This window comes from Boleophthalmus pectinirostris, unplaced genomic scaffold, assembly GCF_026225935.1.
Source record: "Boleophthalmus pectinirostris isolate CB_2022bp ecotype Guang Dong unplaced genomic scaffold, ASM2622593v1 HiC_scaffold_20, whole genome shotgun sequence".
Lineage (NCBI taxonomy): Eukaryota > Metazoa > Chordata > Actinopteri > Gobiiformes > Gobiidae > Boleophthalmus > Boleophthalmus pectinirostris.
The window spans coordinates 5,760,499-5,781,473 of NW_026571153.1; the positions used below are offsets into that span (position 1 = coordinate 5,760,499).

General features: G+C 41.3%; 1 protein-coding gene across 1 annotated transcript in view; it reads right to left on the minus strand.

The window, feature by feature from the left end:
• nrxn2b (neurexin 2b) overlaps window positions 1–20,975 on the minus strand; it is a 1,850,542-nt gene that overhangs the window by 1,392,560 nt on the left and 437,007 nt on the right. The window contains exon 4 of the mRNA XM_055156806.1: window positions 10,139–10,156. Within this exon, the coding sequence (XP_055012781.1) occupies window positions 10,139–10,156 (18 nt within the window). The remainder of the gene's footprint in view (window positions 1–10,138; window positions 10,157–20,975) is intronic.

Below are 20,975 nucleotides of genomic sequence, written 5' to 3' on the forward strand. Positions count from 1 at the left end.
GGAGGGCATAAGAGCCAGGAGCTTAGAGTGGTAATTATCTCAGGTAGCTATCTCATTATCGGCCTCTTCGGCTACAGACCGGAGAAGCCCGCGGTTACGTGGCAAATTGGCCGCAGTGTTGCTGATTTTGGAGATGTATGGGTATGGCTGTTAATCACCGGGTCGGGGTTGGTTGTCGTAAAGGGAACTGGGAGAGGTAGATTGGATTTCGGCGAATTGGACTGGTTAAATAAAGGTGATTATGGAAACAGATTGTCTTGGAAAGTCATTCGAATTGGGGTTGCACATCGGGAAACCCATTCGCACACACATTCACATACCAGAGGCTGGGAGAAATGTCGGTAAAGTGTCTTGCCCAAGGAAACTGTGGGAAATATTATGTGTTGGTCATGCTAATTCACCCAATATTATGGACTTTGGAATGACAACAGGGTGGAAAACACGTATGACTATCTATAGGTCTATATAACATGTTTTTTCTGTACTTTGAGTGCCATAAAGAACATGTTTTTCTGGACTTTGAGTGCCACAAAGCAGAAAAACTGACATATGTGGACCCCGTGGCATGTTCCCACCCATGATAAGGTGCACTGGGTCAGCAGTATTGTTCATTTTCTTGCTGTATATGCTAAATCAACAAGTTAATGTTTTGTCAAGATGTAGTATAAAGCTACCCCTGATTTTGAGTTGGGAGAGGCGTCGTTCCGGGGTGGCAGTTGTACTTGGTAATCAACTTGAATCTCTCTCAGTGGAAATGCTGAAATAAAGTGGCCTGTTCTCTCGGATTCTCCATCTCTCGTGCTTCTTTTTAGGACACGCATTGAACCTTCCGAAAAAACCCACAAAACGACGAAAGCATCTGTGAGTTGAAGGAAAAACTGCATCGCGAACCTGGATGTCTGACCGCTCTACCAGTGATTTCCTTACAGTTATTGGTACACTACCTGTCAAAAGTTTTAGAACACCCTAATTTTTCCAGTTATTTATTGCAATTCAAGTCGTGCAAGTCCAATGAAGAGCCTAAAATGGTACAAAGGTAAGAACTAAACAGACAGAGGTTAAAAAAAAAGATAAAAGATACAAAACACAAGTCCAAGCTCTGCCAAAACTACCTCAGGAAAAAAGAACAAGATGGTAAAACTTGAAAACATGGAGTGTCCAGCAGCACAGTGTCCAGACTTAAACCTCATCGAGCTGGTTTGGGATGAACTGGACAGAACACATTTATGGGAACTTCTCCAACAGACTTGGGAAGAACTTTCTGAAGAATATTTGGTTTCTATTGTAAAAAGAACGAGCCACGAGTGTGTTCAGCTGTTATATCTACCAAAGGTGGACACTTTCATGAATCAAAATTTTAAAATATGTTTTAGTCAACAGTAAACAGTAAAAAACTGGCTCTAAAACTTTTGACCAGTATCGTACATGTATAAAATGTCTGAAAAATGTGAAAGAATGCTCATCGTGTTTAGAAGTTTAAAAGAGTGGGGGTGGAATTAAATAAGTTTTCTTCCCAGTTTTCTTGAGCAAATTTTTTATTGTTATTTCTGTTTTGATTTTACTAATGTTATATGTTCAATTGCAAAAGAATGTACATTTCTTACTTGCCCAAAATAAATACATAAATAATGTTTATGTCCACAGCAGGATTCGAACCTCAAGCTTTCAGATCAGTGAACAAAAAATCTACAACTTTATCTTACTAGTGTTTACATTTTCCAGATTTTGCAAGCCAGAATTTATTTTGCATCAAAATCTATTTTAATTTTGTAAATTGGTATTGGTGGTTTTCAGATTCTTGAATGTGGTGATGCCGTATTCTCCGATGACGGGCAAGAGATTTTACTTTACCAAGAAATATCGGAAAGGTGGCTTCCCAAATATGTAACCTGGTAATTTGTATTACTGACTTGACCCAAGACCATGCTATATTGCAACAAAAATCTGCAGTTGAATAATATTAATTTAAGCTGCCCCCCATCTGTATTAAATAATGTTGGCCTATAGAATGCTGTGAAATCGTCTGAGGGCCTGTTTACACGAGAAAATGACAAAATATTTTATCGGAAGTGCCTTTTGTTTAGACGGTGACGGCGTTTTTGAGGCTTAAAAACGCAAGAATCTGAAACCACCCTCCAGAGTGGAAAAGTTAAATACGCTCCGCCGAAGCGTTTCCGTCTACACTGCCCAAGACGCAAAACTCTGGTCAGATCTGCTCATGTCACGAACACGTTAACGTTACATACATCGCCAACTAGTGTCACCAAATAGTCGCCTGGCATGCACACCAAATCGAATTCCACACACATTTGCGTCACCGTATGCACACAGATTTCCTCCTGAAAACACTCGTCTAAACGCGGAATAAAAAGTGAAGACGCGACGCCACTTTTACGTCTCCTGTTCAGACCGTCATCATATAAACGTAGCCTCAAACCCACCAATACTATCACATTGCACAAATACAGACAGATACTTTTACTTGAAACAGTTCACCGAGGCTATAGCAATGGTTGAATAATAATACAATTAAATTAAAATACCAACAAACTGCCATAGCTGTTAAATCCACAAAAAACAGTAGACCCCTGCTTTTTTTTAGGGTAAGTTCAAGGCTGAAAATTAAAACATTGTGTTCATTTGTTGCTCCACTGCTTCATGGCTAAAAATATCAGCCCACTCTTGCATACAAAAACATCACTGGTACGGCTCAGTGGGATTGTTTCTTTATGCTCTCATTAGCCTAAGAATAAGCTGCTTACATGCACATCCCAACTCCAAATACATACGTAATGCTATACTCTCGGGGATTTGTGCAACCAAAGCAGCACTCATGACACCGAACACCAAACATATATTGAATATATTGAATTCCAAAAAGCTCGCAATCTTAATGTTAACACGGGCGGAAACTTAACTCTAAATAATGGTTATCGTGAAACAACTGAGGCTACGTTCAGACTGCAGGGCTTAAAGCTCAATTCGGATTTTTTTGTGAAATCAGATTTTTTTGGTCGAGGTCGATCACATTTCCAATTAAATTTGACTTGTTTGTGATCTCCAGTGAACTTTAAACGCCCCAAAAATGTCCCGCATGTGCATTGGAGGACACGACGACGTCACACACAGCAATCGAGCTCAGTGTTTACAGAAGTTGCCTAAACTCTGAACTTGTCTCCCAAAATACGGTCCATTTCTTCGTAAAATCGACAAGTTACATGTCCACGGCCACTTCGTTTGTTTGAGTCTTTAGCCTCCTTGTATTTGACACAGGCTCTTTATTTTTCGTTGACATTGGAGCCAGAGCCACCTGTAGCCGTGCTCAACATTTCTTCTGCAATCATTTCAAAAAACGCCCGATTCCGATAAGACCCCCCCAATTTGGCTTGAGTACAATGTTCCCCCGAAATGTTAATGAACTCGCTAACCTCGTTTTCCCTCCATTGACGAGATGCCGAGCCTGATGTGTAGGTGGGATGAATGTGACCTGACCGTTCAGACTGAAGTCGCGTGTCAAAAGATCAGATATGTACCGGTTTTAGGAGCACATATCCAAGTGGCCTGGGTCACGTTTGAAAAAATCAGATCTGTGTCATTAAAAGACCAGATACAGGAACAGAGGTGAAAAACATCGGATTTGGGTCACTTCAGGCTGCAGTCTGAACATCGCCTAAATTACCTTTAGTTAGTTAAGGGTTCTATATTACGCAAAACTGACTCTTGTGAGCTTTCAGCCACGTTAGAATGCTGCTACCTCCTCAAAAACAGACCTGGAGTTGTGTTTTGTTTCATTCTCACGTTTGAGCAACCACATTACACCACATTAAACCGCATTACACTACATTACATTATTTTCTGAAACAAAACAAAACTCTAGGTACGTTTGTGATGAGGAAATAACATTAACAGATCAGAAAATAGCATAATATGGGCCCTTTAAATGCAGGTTTTAAACTTCAGTGTTGATACCACAGAGATATTTTGTTTTAGAACTCATGTTTATCCTCCAAACTCCCACTTAATTGATTTACTGAAACAGATTTTTTATTGTGTGTGTTTTATTTACCACACGTACTACCCACCAAACCAAGGTCAGAATTATAAAACCACGAAAACCTGTCTTGTGCACTTTAAGATTCTCGAAGGATGGCCGCGAACAAAAATGAAAAACCAAAATTGCATCAAACTTCCAACTGAACGCTTTCCAGTTTTACGCGTGGGCCAAGAATTGTTATATGTAGAGCCTCCAACGGTGACTGAAGAGGCTCCTGCTGGCTCGCGCTGTCGCTCGGGGTTGGCAGTCTAAACATGGAGGTACAAAGAAGCTCCAAAAAGCTAAAGGGAGATGCTAATCTTCAGAGGCGTGCAAGAACAAGGCTTGGAACGGCGAGACAGAGCGATGCGTCGGCCATTTTGGACTCCCAATCAAATCCGATGGCGGGATAAGGCCCAGTCTGCCTCGCGTTTTATCTCGGGTACAATAATTACCTCTCCTAGCACCTGTCTCATAAGCCCTCTTCTGAAGTCGTCTTTGAAAAGAGTAAACAAAAGCCAAAACTGCCAAAAAAACGTTGGGGAGATGGAAATTTGTGGTAAAAATATTGGCGCTGGCTTCGAGCGTTGGACTGATATCGGCATGTGTTGCAAGTCATGCCTGAAGTATTGTATCATAAAAATAAAAAAAGTGACTCTTCTGAATATTTAAACAAGCATGACTTTTTGCCAGTTTGATGATGACACTGTTGCTACAGTTCTTGGATTTCAGGTTCATCAAACGGCTTCAATATTACCTGCTATCAAAAAGCGTTTTTATATGCCAAAATGTAATATAATAAAGTAATAATCTTCAATTTCTGGAATGATTTTGCAGTGTTTTTTTCACATGCTCGGCTAAAAAGTTAACCTTGTAATAAAAGTAGAATGTATTCCCGTGATGTTTTTCAGCTCATAAATGCAAAAAAAAAAAAAAATCCAAGAAGCCAAAGTTAAAGGAGTTGTTTTGTTTCATTCACACGTGTTTGAGTAACCCTGTCTACATCTAGCCTGATTCATCAGCCAGTTTCACTTCGTGGAAACCGTCTGACCTCGCAGCATTAGGATTCGTTTACTCAACGGTAGGCGGGGACATTTTTTATTGAACCAATCGCTGCTATTTAGTCGTGACGTACGTAATGCGCCAAATCCTATAGGAAGAAGGGTAATGACATCTTTCCCCTTGATAAAATTCACGAAACATTCTCTTTGTTCCGGCTTTAAAACCTCGATCTCAGGAATCGTTGCCAACACAGAATGTCTGGCTCTTCGCTGACTGGCTGGTGCCCAGACTCGCACTTCTGGGGTTCTTGCAAACTGTCTGGAATATTCTGATTTCTGACCTAGTCACGTGAGAGAAATTAAAATGAGAGGAGGCACTAGGTGGCACCAGCCTGACTAGTCTACATCCAGGGTAGACGTGGGGTCTTAAAAGTCTTAAAAAGGTCTTCAATTTCATGTTCCTAAATTAAGGCCTTAAAAAATCTTAAATTATGTTGTCCAAGTCTTATTTTTTTTTCTTGTATCCTCAACCAGGCTGCAGTGCAATGTCAAATGGAGGGAGGAAAATAAAACAAAACAACAACAACGGGAAATTACGTAATGTGAATGAACGTCTAATTTGGACTATGAGTACTTTGTCTAGAATGTTATAAAAAAAAATTTTTTGGCCATTTTACAAGCAATGCATACGACTATAAATTATTATAAAATCTCATTCAGAACTAAAAGTATTTTTTGTTATTTAAAGCAGTGAGTAATGGTCATTATTAGAATTGGATCTGGTGTTTTTCGCAATGTTGGTCTTAATTTTCATTTAAACTTAAAAAAGTCTTAAATTTAGGGCAGTCAAACCTGGGGATACCCTGACATCTTCAAAGCTCAAAATACTCTGGTCCACCTTGTGACGTCATGAAGTGGTAGTTTTCAAGTGAACAGCTGTGTTTTAACTTTAGTTCAGTAGAGATTTGCAATTCCAAAAGCTGAAATATCCTGATGATTCTAGTGAAACTGTATGAAGTTTACAAACACAGTGGTGCACTTCCTCTATTACCACATGACCAGGATATCCCCGCGTTTGACTACCCCAACTTTAAGACTTTTTAAAGACCTTTTTAAGACCACTTAAATGGATAATTAAGACCAACATCGCACCCATTATGCAGGCGAAAAACACCAGATTCAATTCTAATAATGAGCAAACAACAAGAGAACTATATCTAGAATCTAAGAACCACTGTGGATTAAACCAACACTTCCCCATTATCCATCCAACATCTTCCTCCACTCTACTCACCCCAGAAACCAAAATATAGTGATTTAACATTGCACTGCAGCCTGGTTGATTTTACAAAAAATACTAATGAAATTTAAGACCTTTGTGAAAAAAATAAGACTTGGACAACATAATTTAAGACTTTTTAAGGCCTTAATTTAGGAACATGAAATTTAAGAAGTTTTGAGAGACTTTTGAGACCCTGCAGGCTACCCTGAATGACATCATAAGGTGGGGTGTTTTCTATTTAAGAGAAGGGGGTTTGCGTGTTGAACACATGTGAATGAAACAAAACACAACTCCAGGTCTGTTTTTGATGCATAAACATTATAACAGATCAGAAAAAAGCGTCACATGGGCCCTTTAACTTTAGTCGTAAAATGCTTTTTCAAACTCTTAACACTGGCCCTCTTTTAGCCCTTTTTGTTTTTCTTTTTTCTTCCTTCCACTATTCCGTCGGCGTCAGCTCGGTGTGATTGACTGTAAACAATGAGCAAATCCATCACCGGCGCAAACCTCTTTATCTCCAAATACGCTGACATGTCACATCGCCGCGACGCCTCCCGAAACAAAAACCGGCGACAGGCCAGACGGAACCATGATGACAGAGACACGGGGCCTAATGGGACGTATAACGGCGTCGCACCAGCATCGGGAAAATAAGCCCAGCTAGCATGCCGGCTACAGCGACGTGTCAGTGTTATCGTAGCTTCTTCATAATTAGCTTTGTCGCGGAGCGGTAGCCAGAGAGTGCGTTTTGTGATGAGGGGAAGTTATCGGCAGCACGGCAGACAGGGCGCTATGTAATGAGAAAAACACTGAACTTTTGTTACCTCCGGAGTTTGGTCGTGATTAAGGCGTCAGCGGGAACACGGGGCTAATGAACGGTGAGAACTTAGCAAAGAATTGACTTTACAGAGCGTATAACGGGTTAGACTACGCATTTCATGAAAACCTACAGTAGATAAAGGTGCATCATGTAACTTTTTCTTGTCGGGGATACAAGTTACATGCCTTTATTCGAAAGAAATTTCCGGTAATTGTCAGAGTAGCGTCATAAACATTATTTTTCAAGCGTCCCACTACTTTGACTTTTTTTAAATTGTTGGAGTAGCAGCACTTTACTATTTTTCAAACACTCTGCTTTTCTGACATGAATAATCTTAATGTGATTGCCTATTATAGACAAAGCCCGTGAAATGCAAAGTATAGCGGACGTAAAGCAGTGCTGCTATTACCGTGGTGCTTTGCTGTTAAGGAAGGAGCAGAAGTAGTAGCGTGTTGGTCCCGTAGCGGTGGTTGCTCAGACATTAGCCAAAGTCCTTCTATATTTTAGAGACACCAGTCACTGCCCCCTTTTCCTTTTATTTTGGTCCCAGTCTCAGTCCCGCTCTGGTTCTGGTCTGGTCCCGGTCTCAGTCCTGGTCTTAGTCCCACTCTGGTCCCCGTCTGGTCTCGGTCCCGGTCTCGGTCTCGGTCTCAGTGCCGGTCTCGGTCCCGGTCTCGATCCCGGTCTCAGTCCCGGTCTCAGTCCCGGTCTCAGTCCCGGTCTCAGTCCCGGTCTCAGTCCCTCTCTCAGTCCCTCTCTCGGTCCCAGTCTCGGTCTGGTCCCGGTCTCGGTCTCGGTCCCGGTCTCGGTCTCGGTCCCGATCCCGGTCTCAGTCCCGGTCTCGGTCCCGGTCTCGGTCCCGGTCTCGGTCCCGGTCTCGGTCCCGGTCTCGGTCCCGGTCTCAGTCCCGGTCTCAGTCCCTCTCTCGGTCCCAGTCTCGGTCTGGTCCCGGTCTCAGTCTCGGTCCCGGTCTCGGTCCCGATCCCGGTCTCAGTCCCGGTCCCAGTCTCAGTCTCAGTCCCGGTCTCAGTCTCGGTCCCGGTCTCAGTTCCGGTCTCAGTCCCGGTCTCAGTCCCTCTCTCGGTCCCTCTCTCGGTCCCAGTCTCGGTCCCAGTCTCGGTCTGGTCCCGGTCTCAGTCCTGCTCTGATCCCGGTCTGAGTCCCGGTCTGGTCCCAGTCTCAGTCTCGGTCCCGGTCTCGGTCTCAGTCCCGGTCTCAGTCCCTCTCTCGGTCCCAGTCCCGGTCTGGTCCCGGTCTCAGTCCTGCTCTGATCCCGGTCTGGTCCCAGTCTCAGTCCCGGTCTGGTCCCGGTCTGGTCCCGGTCTCAAGTCCCGGTCTCAAGTCCCGGTCTCAAGTCCCGGTCTCAAGTCCCGGTCTGTCTCAGTCCCGCTCTGTCTATTACTTGTCTATTTTTGTCTATTTACTTGCGCAACCAAATTCCCAAACTCAAGCAACCTGGACACACGAATGAAGCGAATGACTGAAAGTCAAGTGGCAAACTAGGGGCGTTTGACGCGATTTCATCTGATTCATGTTTGGCTGCAGGTGCTGAGGTTCAGGCAATGACAATTCAGACGAGAGAGACGCATTTTGAGGTTTAAACCAACTGGATTTCAGCATTGAAACTTGCAAGACAAATTAGAGACTTGAGAAGCACAAGAGGTACAACTCAAAGAGCCATTAAACAACCTCTCAAAGCTTTACTCCACCCCTAAGCAAAATCTAAAAAATCCTCCAGAGTGAGCGGTGATGTGGGGCTCTGGAGCGATGATTGACAGCCAACCGACTCACAAAAATCCAACACGGCGCAGACCGGTGCACGAACTTTGACATAGAGCGGACATTTGTGCTCGGATCACGACGTTTCCCTTTTCTGCAGACATGGCGGGACATCGCAGTGCCCAGCGGTGCCGGGGTCAGGGCTCCTCAAGTCCCACCTGTAGACGAAGGTGACTGCGCTCGTCACGTAATAACCTGCGTCTAATTCACTGGCGGCCGTTAGTCCAACCCGAAAAATCAAATGTCCTGACTGTAGTTGATCCTAAAGAGGCTGTTACAGACAAGACTTTAACCCAAAAGTCAGATTTTCAATAAATATGTACTAAAATACCAAAATAAGTCCAGAGATAGGTATACATTTCTAATTTAGACCCATTTACACAGATAATCAGTAGGAAAAAAAAGTTATTTTGGTGTTTAGTGGCCCTTTAAACAACTTGGTCACATTTCCATTGCTTTTGTGATTAAGAAGAAATCAGCTTTCCAACTGTTACCACAAAAATCTGTATTTGATTTGACCATCTACTCCACTTGGACAACTGAGGGATTACGCAGGCATCTTTAGATATTTAACATTCAACATTTTGGCAGTTTTACTTCATTTAAATCTGCCTAGGTAACTACAAATATATTCACTATAAACCACAAGAAAACATCTGCACGTTGATAGTTGGCAATAATCATAAAAAATGTGTGTGTTCTTGCAAAATACTGAGAATCAAACGTTCTGAAAATGCCTCTTTTCGTCAAGACGAGACAGTCACAGTGGATACCAGCTCATTCAGCATCACCAAAACTAGACTATTTACAATTGGCACACGGCTACAATCTGCCAGACTATTTCAATATATGAAACATGGAACACAGATACTGCAATTTTGTCTGCCCAACATCAGTATTTCAAACAGCAAAAGCTAAAAAGCGGCTAGAATATTGCTTTTCTTTTTTTGCTAACTGAAATTGGCAATGAGGTAAAACGCGAGCTCTAAAACGAGAAACAGAGCTCGGCCGCGTTCACGAACACTCCAACGCTAAAACCATTTCAAATTCTCCAGCGCTAAAAATGCTAATATTTTTTACAAACTCCCCCCAAAAAAAAAAAAACTCCCCCAAAGCAAAAACAAATTGAAATCCGCACGCCGGGCTTAAGTCGCAACAGCAGCATCCAAATCAACAACAAGCAAAGACCAGCAAAACGGAAGAAAAATACAAAATTGACTTACCGACTTGAGATGAGTCACCTGCAGAGAAGACAAAAGAGAAAGAGAAAAGGTGGATTAGTGAGAATACGAAACGCAAAAACACACATTTAACTAGAACACAGGGCAAGCAGTTGGGAAAAACAAAACAAAAAAGAAAAAGAAAGTCAGTCATAGGGTCAAAGGGAAATGGGATTCTTAATACAAGTGAATTATTCCTCAAGTGAGACTAACAGAAGAGTTGTTTAGGAGAGACGGGTCTGAAATGTGTGAAAATTTGCACGACTTGGTTGAGAATAATCATAGGAAGAAACAAACGCAAAATGTTCCATGTAAAGCAAAGTAAATGTATGACACAACAGACTGAAGCAGCGTTTCTCAACAAGCTTCTTCAGGTGGAACATGAGTCGCCCTTTTGAGTTTGTGGGTTTGCCTCATATTTTTTATTCACTTTTTGCCCTTCGGATAATTTCTTGTTTAGAACCACAATGGAAAAGATGTACCGTATTTTTTTGGATTATAAGGAGCACTGGATTATAAAGCACAATATCAATAATGTTGAATTCTCTTGTCTATTTTATACATAAAGCGCACCGGATTGTAAATGTGAACAAATTGAAACAAATGGACGATACTTGAAACTTGATACTTTTTATTTCCAACGAGAAGGACTCAAATATACATTAATAATGTGTTTAATGCAGTTTTGTTTACGTTTTACAGAAAACAAAACTTAAAACCACATGACTAATTGGCATGAACTATAAGCGATAAACAAAACAGCTCGCTCCTTGTGCACTGATGCGGTTCAGCTTCTATCAGACTAAAGAAAACGAACTAAGTGGAATATGTGTGAAAATCGGTTCGAAGTCAATAGGCAAAACCAGAACTAATACATAAGGCGCAATGGAATATAAGGTACACTGTCGGTTTTTTGAGAAAATTAAAGGATGTTAAGTTCTCCTTGTAGTCTGAAAAATATGGATATAGACCTGGTTTAGATCTAGTGGTACTCGGAAAGACAAATATTTTCTTTTGGTGGTATTTGGTGTGAAAATTGCACTCTTTGTTAAAGTGTGTGACCACCCCTGCCCCGAGACAAATTTCTCCCATGAGAGACAATAAAAGATTATTTTCAAAGTTTGAGAGCCACTGAACTAAACCATGAACGATCAAAAACCAAGAGATCTGTGAGGTGTGAATTACTGTAAATACAACATGTTATCAAGCACCGATGTTAAGTTTTGTTGTTTAGTTTTTAGAATTTTCACAATGTCAAATGGACGGCTTTAAGCGTTGTGTAATGTGTTAAGAGAAGTTCCATTTCAGTGCTGTATCACGGGAACATATTGTCCACTCAGCCCATTATCTCGACCTGCATTATCAGAGGTATAATCACAGTTCTCACGGAGTCATGAAAATGGAAAATGTCATTTTCTAAGCCTGGAAGAGTCCATGAATTTTGTAAATTCAATGAAAGTTTTGGAAAAGTCAAAGAATTGTCATATCTCTTTCTACAGCGCTCTGTTAAGTTCTCATTAGGCTATTATGATTATTTCCGAACGTCTGCGCCTTTTGTTTAAAAAAAAAAGACAACAATAAATGCACTGACAGTGTTTTGAATGTTAAAAAAAACTATAATCCCAAACCATAAGGTGAGCGGAAAGGATTAACATTTCATATTTAATAAATGTATGATCAGTTCTACACATGTAGGGTGTCGTAAAGTCATGGAAAATTCATTTTAGGTCATGGAAATTTTGTCAGTGAAAAAGACTGGGAACCCCGTCCTGTATAATACTCCCTACAACCAGAATACACCATCTCTCTCACTGTGCTGGGTCCTGTACTGATGTAAATAAACTTCTCCTGCGTTAAAACTCCAACGTCAGGCTTCTTATCAACTCTGGAGCTACAACTATTTATTCTACCGTTTCCTAACAATAAGGATGGAGTTAATGTACACTTTTATTTATTCTAATCATTCAACCAGTGCCGCTCGGCTTGCCTTCGCTGACCTATGGTGCGTGTTTTGGGTTGACGGAGAAAGCCAGAGTGCCTGAAATAAACCCACCCAGACACAGAGAGAACACGCAAACTCTGCAAAGGAACCTGGAACCTTCTTGCAGCGATTCCCAGCCAAAAAAAACCACAATCAGAAACTATCCCACAGCTATTTATACCTGTTCTTTTGCAGTTAAACTTTTAAAAATGTAAATAAACCAATCGAAGGTAGAAATGTCAGGTTAGTTAACATTTGGGCGTAAATGTCACTATAAATTCCACTCCATGTCTAGATCCTTTTACCTCTCCTCTTAAGAGTCTAAAATCAGTCTCCTGGATAAGCAGTTCTCTTGGTTAAATCATCTTACGCTACAGCTCCCTTGGGTGCTCGCCAGTGGTCAATACATGAGCAAAACTAAGAAGATTTTTTTTAATAAAGTTGCATAATTCTCATCTGAAATATTGATCCGCGCTCTGTGGTCCACTTTTTAATTAAAGACCGGAGTGTGCACATCTCTTGGCAAGTGTTCACTATTAGGGCCAGTTTACAGGGATCAATATCACCGGGACTTTAATTAAGATGTAAAAAGTTAGGTGGCCTTACGGGGAACTTGGTCACATTGTCAAGTATATAAGCAGGAGCCAGGCTGGGTGATGGCTTAGAGATATGTTTTTCATCGATTTTAACACAGTTGATGTAGAATTTAGGAATATTATGTTAACTTTTTTGCGGTACTAAATGTATCTGCATCTTCTATGAGTTTACACTTAAAGGTCTTCACAAAAACAGACTCTTGAGAGCTTTAAAACATGTTATAAATTTACAGCATCAAAACATACTTGGAGTTGTGTTTTGCTTCATTCACACACGTTTCAACTGTCTTAAAATGTCATGAAGCGATTGTTTTTGGTAATTTTGGCAATTTTGGTTGGTGTCTAAACTGGATGCCGTTTCTGGATATTACATTATTACACATTAGTAGGTAATGTGGAAACTTTGTTGTAGAAATGAAATTACGCAATTTTCTGATCTATGTTATAGTTTTTCCTCATCACCAACAGACCTGGAGTTGTGCTTTGCTTCATTCACACATGTTTAACACACAAACCCTGCATAATTTAGGCTGTGTTCTTGTCCAAAACTAAAAACACTCTGTGATGTCATGTGGTAACAGGCTACAGGAAGTGTACCACTTTGTTTTTAAACTCCATACACCATTAGATATACCTCGATACATAGGCCACGATATGATAAGTTTTTTTTTTAGATACAGTGCACTTTCAATTCAATACAATATGCTTCAACTCGATTTGATACAGTTCAATAAAAGAATCACTGCTAAATCATGGCTGTGATGCTAAAAGTCTTTGTTAAACCACTTCTTGGGTAAAGTGAATATGAAACACAAACATTTTAATCATCAAAACAGTGACAAAGTCAAATGTGCTGCACAAACGAGTTTCCTTCCTCTAAACAAGCAATAAAAACTACAAACAACAACAAAACTGTAGCTCTGTAACAAAATAATTTAGATAGTCATAGTTTATTTGTCAGATATACTAAAAAAAATACTCTTGGGGATATATTGATTCAAAAACCCAGTATCAAAAAATATTGATATTGTATCATCACATTAAACGATATGATATATTGATATTTTATACACCCCTAATTAGAATCATGGATTATTTCAGCCCTGGAATCGCCAATCTGTACTGAACAAAAGGTAAAAAGTAGCTGTTAACTTGAAAACAGTTTTCATTCACGTATGTTTGAGTAATGCTGTATTATTAGTAGGGGTGTGCAAAAATATCAAAATATCATATATTGTATTGTTTAATGTGATGATGCAGGATTGATATCCTGGGCTGCTGTACTGATATATTGCCAAGAGTATATAGTTTAATAAATTATTTTGTTACAGTGCTATAGTTTTGTTGCTCGTTTGAGACACATTTGACATATTTCTCTGTTTTGATGAGTAAAATGTTTGTGTTTCATATTCACTTTGCACAAGAAGTGGTTTAACAAAGACTTTTAGTATCACATCCATGATTTAGCCTTTATTTTTTTTATTGAATTGTATCGAATCAATTTGAAATATATTGTATAGAATCGAAAGCTCGCTGTATCGAGGTATGTATCGTATCTTGGCCTATTTATCGAGGTTTGTATCGTATCGGTAACTTCTTAATGATACCCAGCCCTAATTATTAGTCTGTCTACATCTCTTAAACTCAAAATACTCTGTTCCACCTTGTGATGTCATGAAACAAAACACAACTCCAGGTTTGTCTTTGAGGAGGTAAAAACATTCTAACATGTCTCGAAGCTCATAAAAGTCAATTTTGTGTAATATAGGACCTTTAAAGATTGTCCTTGCCTTTATCTTTACACATTTCGACTCTCATACTCAAGCTAAATCGAGTGAGCACTTCCACCCCCCCTTGCACTCACACAAGCCCCTCTCCCGTCTGCGGCTCCGGCCCTATATCTGTGTTATCCTTGGCCCGAGCATCCTCCCATCATCCTCACTCAGCGGCTGCCCGTTAACCCTCGCCGTCCGCCATCTTGCGTTATTTACGACGCCGCCGGGGTCGCTCCACACTTTACTGCCACGGCCCCTCTCCCCGGAATGATCTACCGCCAATAAACCCCCTCGCCGTGTCCCTCACCAAGATGGCCGACCGCTATAACTTTTTATTTGTACACAGCTGCCAGGCGCGGAGAATCGGCCCAGATCGCGTACGTCTTTATGTCCGAATGATAGAGAAGAGCGCATTTGGACAACTGTGTCGTCTTTGTCCGGTTTTACGGTGATTCAAAGCTGCCATTACTGCTATCTTTATAGGTCCATGTGAGGGAGGAGGAGCGGGAAAGAGCAGAGATACAGTTTGACCAATGCTAGAGAGGAAACGCATTGTTGATAGTAAGAGGAGAGGCGGTCATTCACCTTTTAAATGAATTAAATAAACTGGACAAAGCAATGGACCTTGGGGGACCGAGCCTTCACCGCCACCATCCCCTCCTGTTCCTATTTATTTGTAAAGCGTCAAAAAAGCATTATATAAGTCCAATGTATTATTATTATTAAATTACCGTTCACAAATATAACAACAAACCTATAAAGTCACAAACTTTTCACCAAAAATAATATCAAATATTACAGAATCTTCAAGCTAAATGGAAAAAGTGATCGAAAAGAGATCACTAAATTGCTCAAACATGCGTGGATGACGTCTAAAACCTCTTCAGACATGTTTTAAATGATGGAAGGTTATGAAAAAAAAAAAAAGATCGAATACCCAATTACGTGTGTATGTATTTTGACAAACTTTAGTGATTTCATTTGATTCAGTGATGGAAATGTTGCTGCCAATATGATGAAACATTTATTTATTTGATTTTTTGTTTAGTTTTTTATAACAATAGTCATTTTCACAATACACATGTTATTAGGTTCTATTTTTTCAGACCAAGAGTTTGTTTTTGTACTATTTATCTATTGTGGGACAAATTACCTTGAAGTTTCTGAAAATTGACTTTTGTGAACTTTAAGCCATGTTATAATGTTGTTAACTCATCAAAAACAAACCTGGAGTTTAGTTTTGTTTCATTCACACATGTTTGACGAACTCTTTATTATTAGTCTGTCCACAACGCCAAAGCTCAAAATGCTCTGGTCCACCTTGTGATGTCGTGAAGTGATAGTTTTCAAGTTAACAGCTATTTTTGCTTTTAGTTCAGGAGATTAGAAAATCCTAGACTGAAACACAGTGGAGGCCTTCATGCATCACCACATGACATCACAAGTAACGTTTTCAAGCCAACAGAGAATCGTGCCAGTGCTGGTTCCTAATCTCAAACTGACTGGTGATCACGCTGAAAATCAGAGCATTTGGGAACCGCAAAGTAAAACTTGTTTTTTTCTAGACGTCAGCAGGTTCATCTGGTTCACACGCAGACAACAAACAAAGAAAACGTGTGTGGAATATGGTGGAGAAATCAAGTGACATGAAGATTGTGCAGTGGTCAGCGCAGGAGAACAAATATTTGCTCTATCCATGTTCGCCCTGTAAGGTTACGTCTTTGGCATCGCTGCCGCCTTCTCCACAGCAGATAAATAATGATTTGTATGAGTACATATACTCGCTGGTGTCGATGATGTGATCTGTGAATATTTTGTATGGCCTTTGGTTTTTATTTGACGGCCAATTCACGCCCTCTGTTGATGACGCATCAGGCTTCACTTAAGTGATATGAACATGGTAGCCACTCCAGAAACTAGGTCAGGAATCAGAATACACTAGACGGTTCGGAAAAACCCCTCAAGTGCGAGTTCGGGCACCAGCCAATCGAGGATTTAAAGCTGGAACAAAGAGACTGTTTGGTGAATTTTATCAAGGGGAAAGACGTTATTCCCCTTCTTCCTACGGGATGTGGGAAAAGCTTAATATACCAGTTAGCCCCGTTTGCAGCGCATTACATACGTCATAAACAAATAGTAGCGATTGATTAAATGATAAAAAGTACCCGCCTACCGTCGAGCGAACAAATATTAACACTCTGAGATCAGACGGTTTCTACGAAGTGAAACCAGCTGATGAATCGTGCTATGAACATGGGTCCGTCACTGGTAAAAAAACTTTCATCCCCAGTGTATCTGATGTGGCAACCGGCAATTTTTCTAGCCGGTCTGAAAACAGCTAAGGTGGAGTGTTTTCAGTTTGAACAAAACACAACTCCGGGTATGTTTGTGATGAGGAAACAACATAGTATAGCTCAGAAAATAGCGTAATACGAACCCTTTAACGACGACAACTCCAATTTTTACTCTGTAGCTGGATTCGCACCACCGCTCCCCTTACCCCAGATGCACTCCCAGGAACCACAACACATTACTTTCACTATAGACCGACCGAATCTGTTGTAGCTTCTCCATTGTTCCGTTTTACAGTGATTCAAGACAACTATTACTGCTATCTTTATCGCCCCATGCGTATTCCCCGTGTCAGGGCCAGAGCGCAAACAAGCCAGGCCCCGGTCTCCCAGCAGAGGACCATGCCTGGGAGGACCACCTTTATTGATGGGCCTCATTCTCCGGCAGGCTCGGTTTCACGGGGTGCGATGGGGTGCTCCGTCTCACTTTACTGGCCCGGCGGTACACGTGGGATGGTGCTTGGATGGTTGGAAGGGGGATTATATGGGTACAGAGCGAGCGAAATGGCCTCAGGTGCTTGGGTTGGTCCGGATACAGCTCCCCGTCTGGTGAGCGCGCCTGTTTTCTCCTTGGGTAAGCAGTGGGAGATGTATTGCCAGAGAGAGAGAAGACGTTTTACTAGCTGTGGGTGGGTTAGGTCGAGGTGGTAATGGCTCCGAAGGCGAAATAGAAATAAAGTAATAGGTGGGTAGGTAGAGCCACAATTCGCGTATCATTCGTTTTTCAATTTAAAACCAAAAATAAGAAAACGAAAAAAAAACAACTATTTTCTTCTTTATTTGTCTCCAAAACCAAAATGAAAAAACGGATAATGATTTGTTTTTTCAGTTTTCGATTTTGTGTTGAAATTAATCATGGAAAAAAATGGGTCCAGGTCCTTTGTCCGGGACCAGACCAGAACCAGACCGGGACTGAGACCAAGACTTATACTGGGACCAGACCAGGAGTGAGTCTGGGAGCAAGAGCAGGACTGAGACCGGGACTGAGACCGGGGACCGGGACCGGAGACCGGGACCGAGACCGGGAACAAGACCAGGACTGAGACTAGGACTGACACCGGGACCAGACCAGGACTGAGACTGGGACCAGGACGGAGACTGTGACCGAGACCAGGCCAGGACTGAAAATGGTCCATTCATTTAAACACAAAATCTAAAAATGAAAAAAACAAAAAATTAATTTTGGTTTTGGAGACAAATAATGAATTAAATAGTTTTTTTTTTTCATTTTCTTATTTTTGGTTGAAAAACAAATGATACACGGATTAGCCAGTGTTATATTTACTTTTTTTTTGTAAATTTTTTTTTACTATATTAATGTCATCAAAATATAATAAATAATAAAATAAATATAAATAATATACATTTGAGAACTATCTATTTAAAGGTGCACTGTGTAACTTTGATGGTGGAGAATCCCTCATCTGCTTGTCTCCATGGAGATGTTATCGTGTTGTCTGGAACGTGTCGGTGTGATCTTGCATGTACTCAATAAACAAGGGTGTTTATTGACCTAAAAACTTGCATTCTTAAACCCGAATTATAGTTATATTATAATTAATTCTGCGTCACCTCAACACACACTGTTGTTGCCATTGTTTTTGATTTATGGATCTGTGTCAAGGTCGAGAGGACCAATAACAGCGCTTATTGTCTGCGTCACTTTCCTTTTCTGTCTGCTTCGGTTCAACTCGTAATTAGAAAATTTTGGTCGATCCTGACTCTCTGTGGAGGTGGTTCAGGTCGACGCAGATGATTTTACCCATGACCATAAATTGGGCTTTACTGTGACTGGGTACGCCTCGCCACAGATCTGCCCTGCTTGACCCTTCACCTTTAAAATGTACTTCCATCAGACATATTAAAGGAACTGTGTAATCTCAAGTTTCATAAATAACCACTGAAACAAAATAAGTTTTCTAAATGCAGTTACTGTTAAATAAAGCTCCTATTTTACACAAAATTGACTCTTATGTTATGGTATAATGTTGTTTCCTCATCAACAACAGACCTGGAGTTTTGTTTTGCTTCATTTGCACATTTTGAGAAACACTTTATCAATAGTCTGTCTACCTCCAAGAGTAAAAATGTTCTGTTCCAACTTGTGATGTCATGAAGCTGTAGTTTTCACGTGAACAGTTATACCTTTTACCATTTGTTCAGTAGAAAATGGAAATTCCAAGTCTGAAATGATCCAAATGATTGTCTGGACTGTATGAAGTTTAAAAACACAGCGGAGCACTTCCCGTCTTACCACATGACATCACAACGTCGAGTGTTTTCCATTTGAGAGAAGAACTCAGCCTAAACACGCAGGATTTGTGTGTTAAACATGTGTGAACGAAACAAAACACAACTCCGGGTCTGTTTGGAATGAGGAAACACCATTATAACAAAAGCCCTATTCACACGGGAAAAGTACAACCTGGGAACGTCTTATAATTTGCAAAATACCGTCCCACCTCTGTGTTACTCACGGCGCATTCACTCGGGATAAGCAAATCTGTAAATTACTCTCTTTTACCGACACCGACTGAGATTGAAAGAGAAAACGCGGAAAGAAAAGAGATAGAAAAGGCGCAATTACAACAAACAAACACTGAGATGAGGATTCACACGGGACGAGTATTATCACCGGACGTCTGTGTTTTGTGTTTTTACTTTACAAATTACAGACGTGGGCCCTTCAAACCCCGACAAAACATATTCAACAAAATCCACGCGACCTATGATGTTATATTTTACCATCGCGGTAGTGTTGACCTCCCCTTACCGACACGGCCCGCTGCTCCTCTCTTATGACAGTGGATGAAGCGATGGAAACGTAAAGCACAACATGACCCCCGGGTGCCCCTCCATTTAGTTTGGGATCGCTCCAGAGCCGAGCAGGGAGAGGAGCAGTGACCCCGGAGAGAGGAGGTGGAGCCCTCCTTCGTTTTCTATACTGCTCTCCCTCTGTCTGTTTCTCTTTCTCCTTTTCGCTTCCTCTCTGTTTCTCTCTCTTTCTATATATATATTTGCCATTTTGGGAAGCAGACTGTCAGGCAGACGTGTGTCGGAAAACGTAATACACAAGGCTGGACGGGATTGTTGGAGGCAAGGGTCACAAAAATTATAATAATAATAAAAAAAAAGAAAATGGAAAAATGGTTTGTGGGTGATGTCTGTAAATTAATGATTCCAATCAGTCGTAACAATAGGCTCTATTCACGCTTACATCACAAACCCATGGTCTATTAAAATAACTGGAGGGTGTTGCTGCTTGTAGCTGCCTCCAGTTGGCTTAAAGGTTGTATAGAGGATTTTCCAAGGAACGAGAAATCCAGCGACTGTTTGTCCTTTTTCAAATGTTGCGCATGCGTGAAACCACCCCCCCTCCCCTACAGCTCCTACGTAGAAACGTCTCCTCCCACCTCCTCTTTATGCCAGAAACAGGTTTGTTTACAGCCGGTGCTGCACATGACTTGTAAACAACTAACTACAGTGTTGGTTAGGCAAGACGGAGAAGTGAGGAGCGGGGGGAGGGGGTGTGCGGACATTTCGTTCGCGGACGAGAAGTGAGGAGCAGGGAGAAGAGCGGAGCAGGGAGAGAGGAGAGGGGAGGAGAGAGGAGAGGAGAGAGGAGAGGGGAGGGGAGCGGTGCGCGGAGATTCCGTGCCCGGAGAAGTGAGGAGCAGGGGGAAGAGTGGAACAGGCAGTGGGGACAGGAGCAGGAAAGGGGTGCAGAGAAGGTTGCGCGGAGATTCAGTGCGAATGAACTAGCTACAACACGCAGCAGCAAGCGGACTCTTTCTTTGCCTTGAAAATTACGTTTTCAGACATAGGATATCGCTTTCATGTCCTGAAAAACGTTTGACTAGCTCTTGGAAATAAAGTACGTTTTCATAATAAGCAGAAGTTTCCTGTCCAGGAGTAATTTGGCGACCAGTGCGTCAGTCTTTAGACCCTGCGTCTGCTTCAGTGGCGCCATCACTGGAATGAATCTTCAAGAATCACCTTAGTTTGGCTTCGCTGCTTTTCCCCTTGTCTTCTTCTTTCAGCGACCTCAAAAACGGACTTTCTTTTGCGGCGAACTGCTCCTGGATTCTTGTCGCCATTGCAACAAACTTTGTGCGAACTGCGAGGAAGATATAGGTA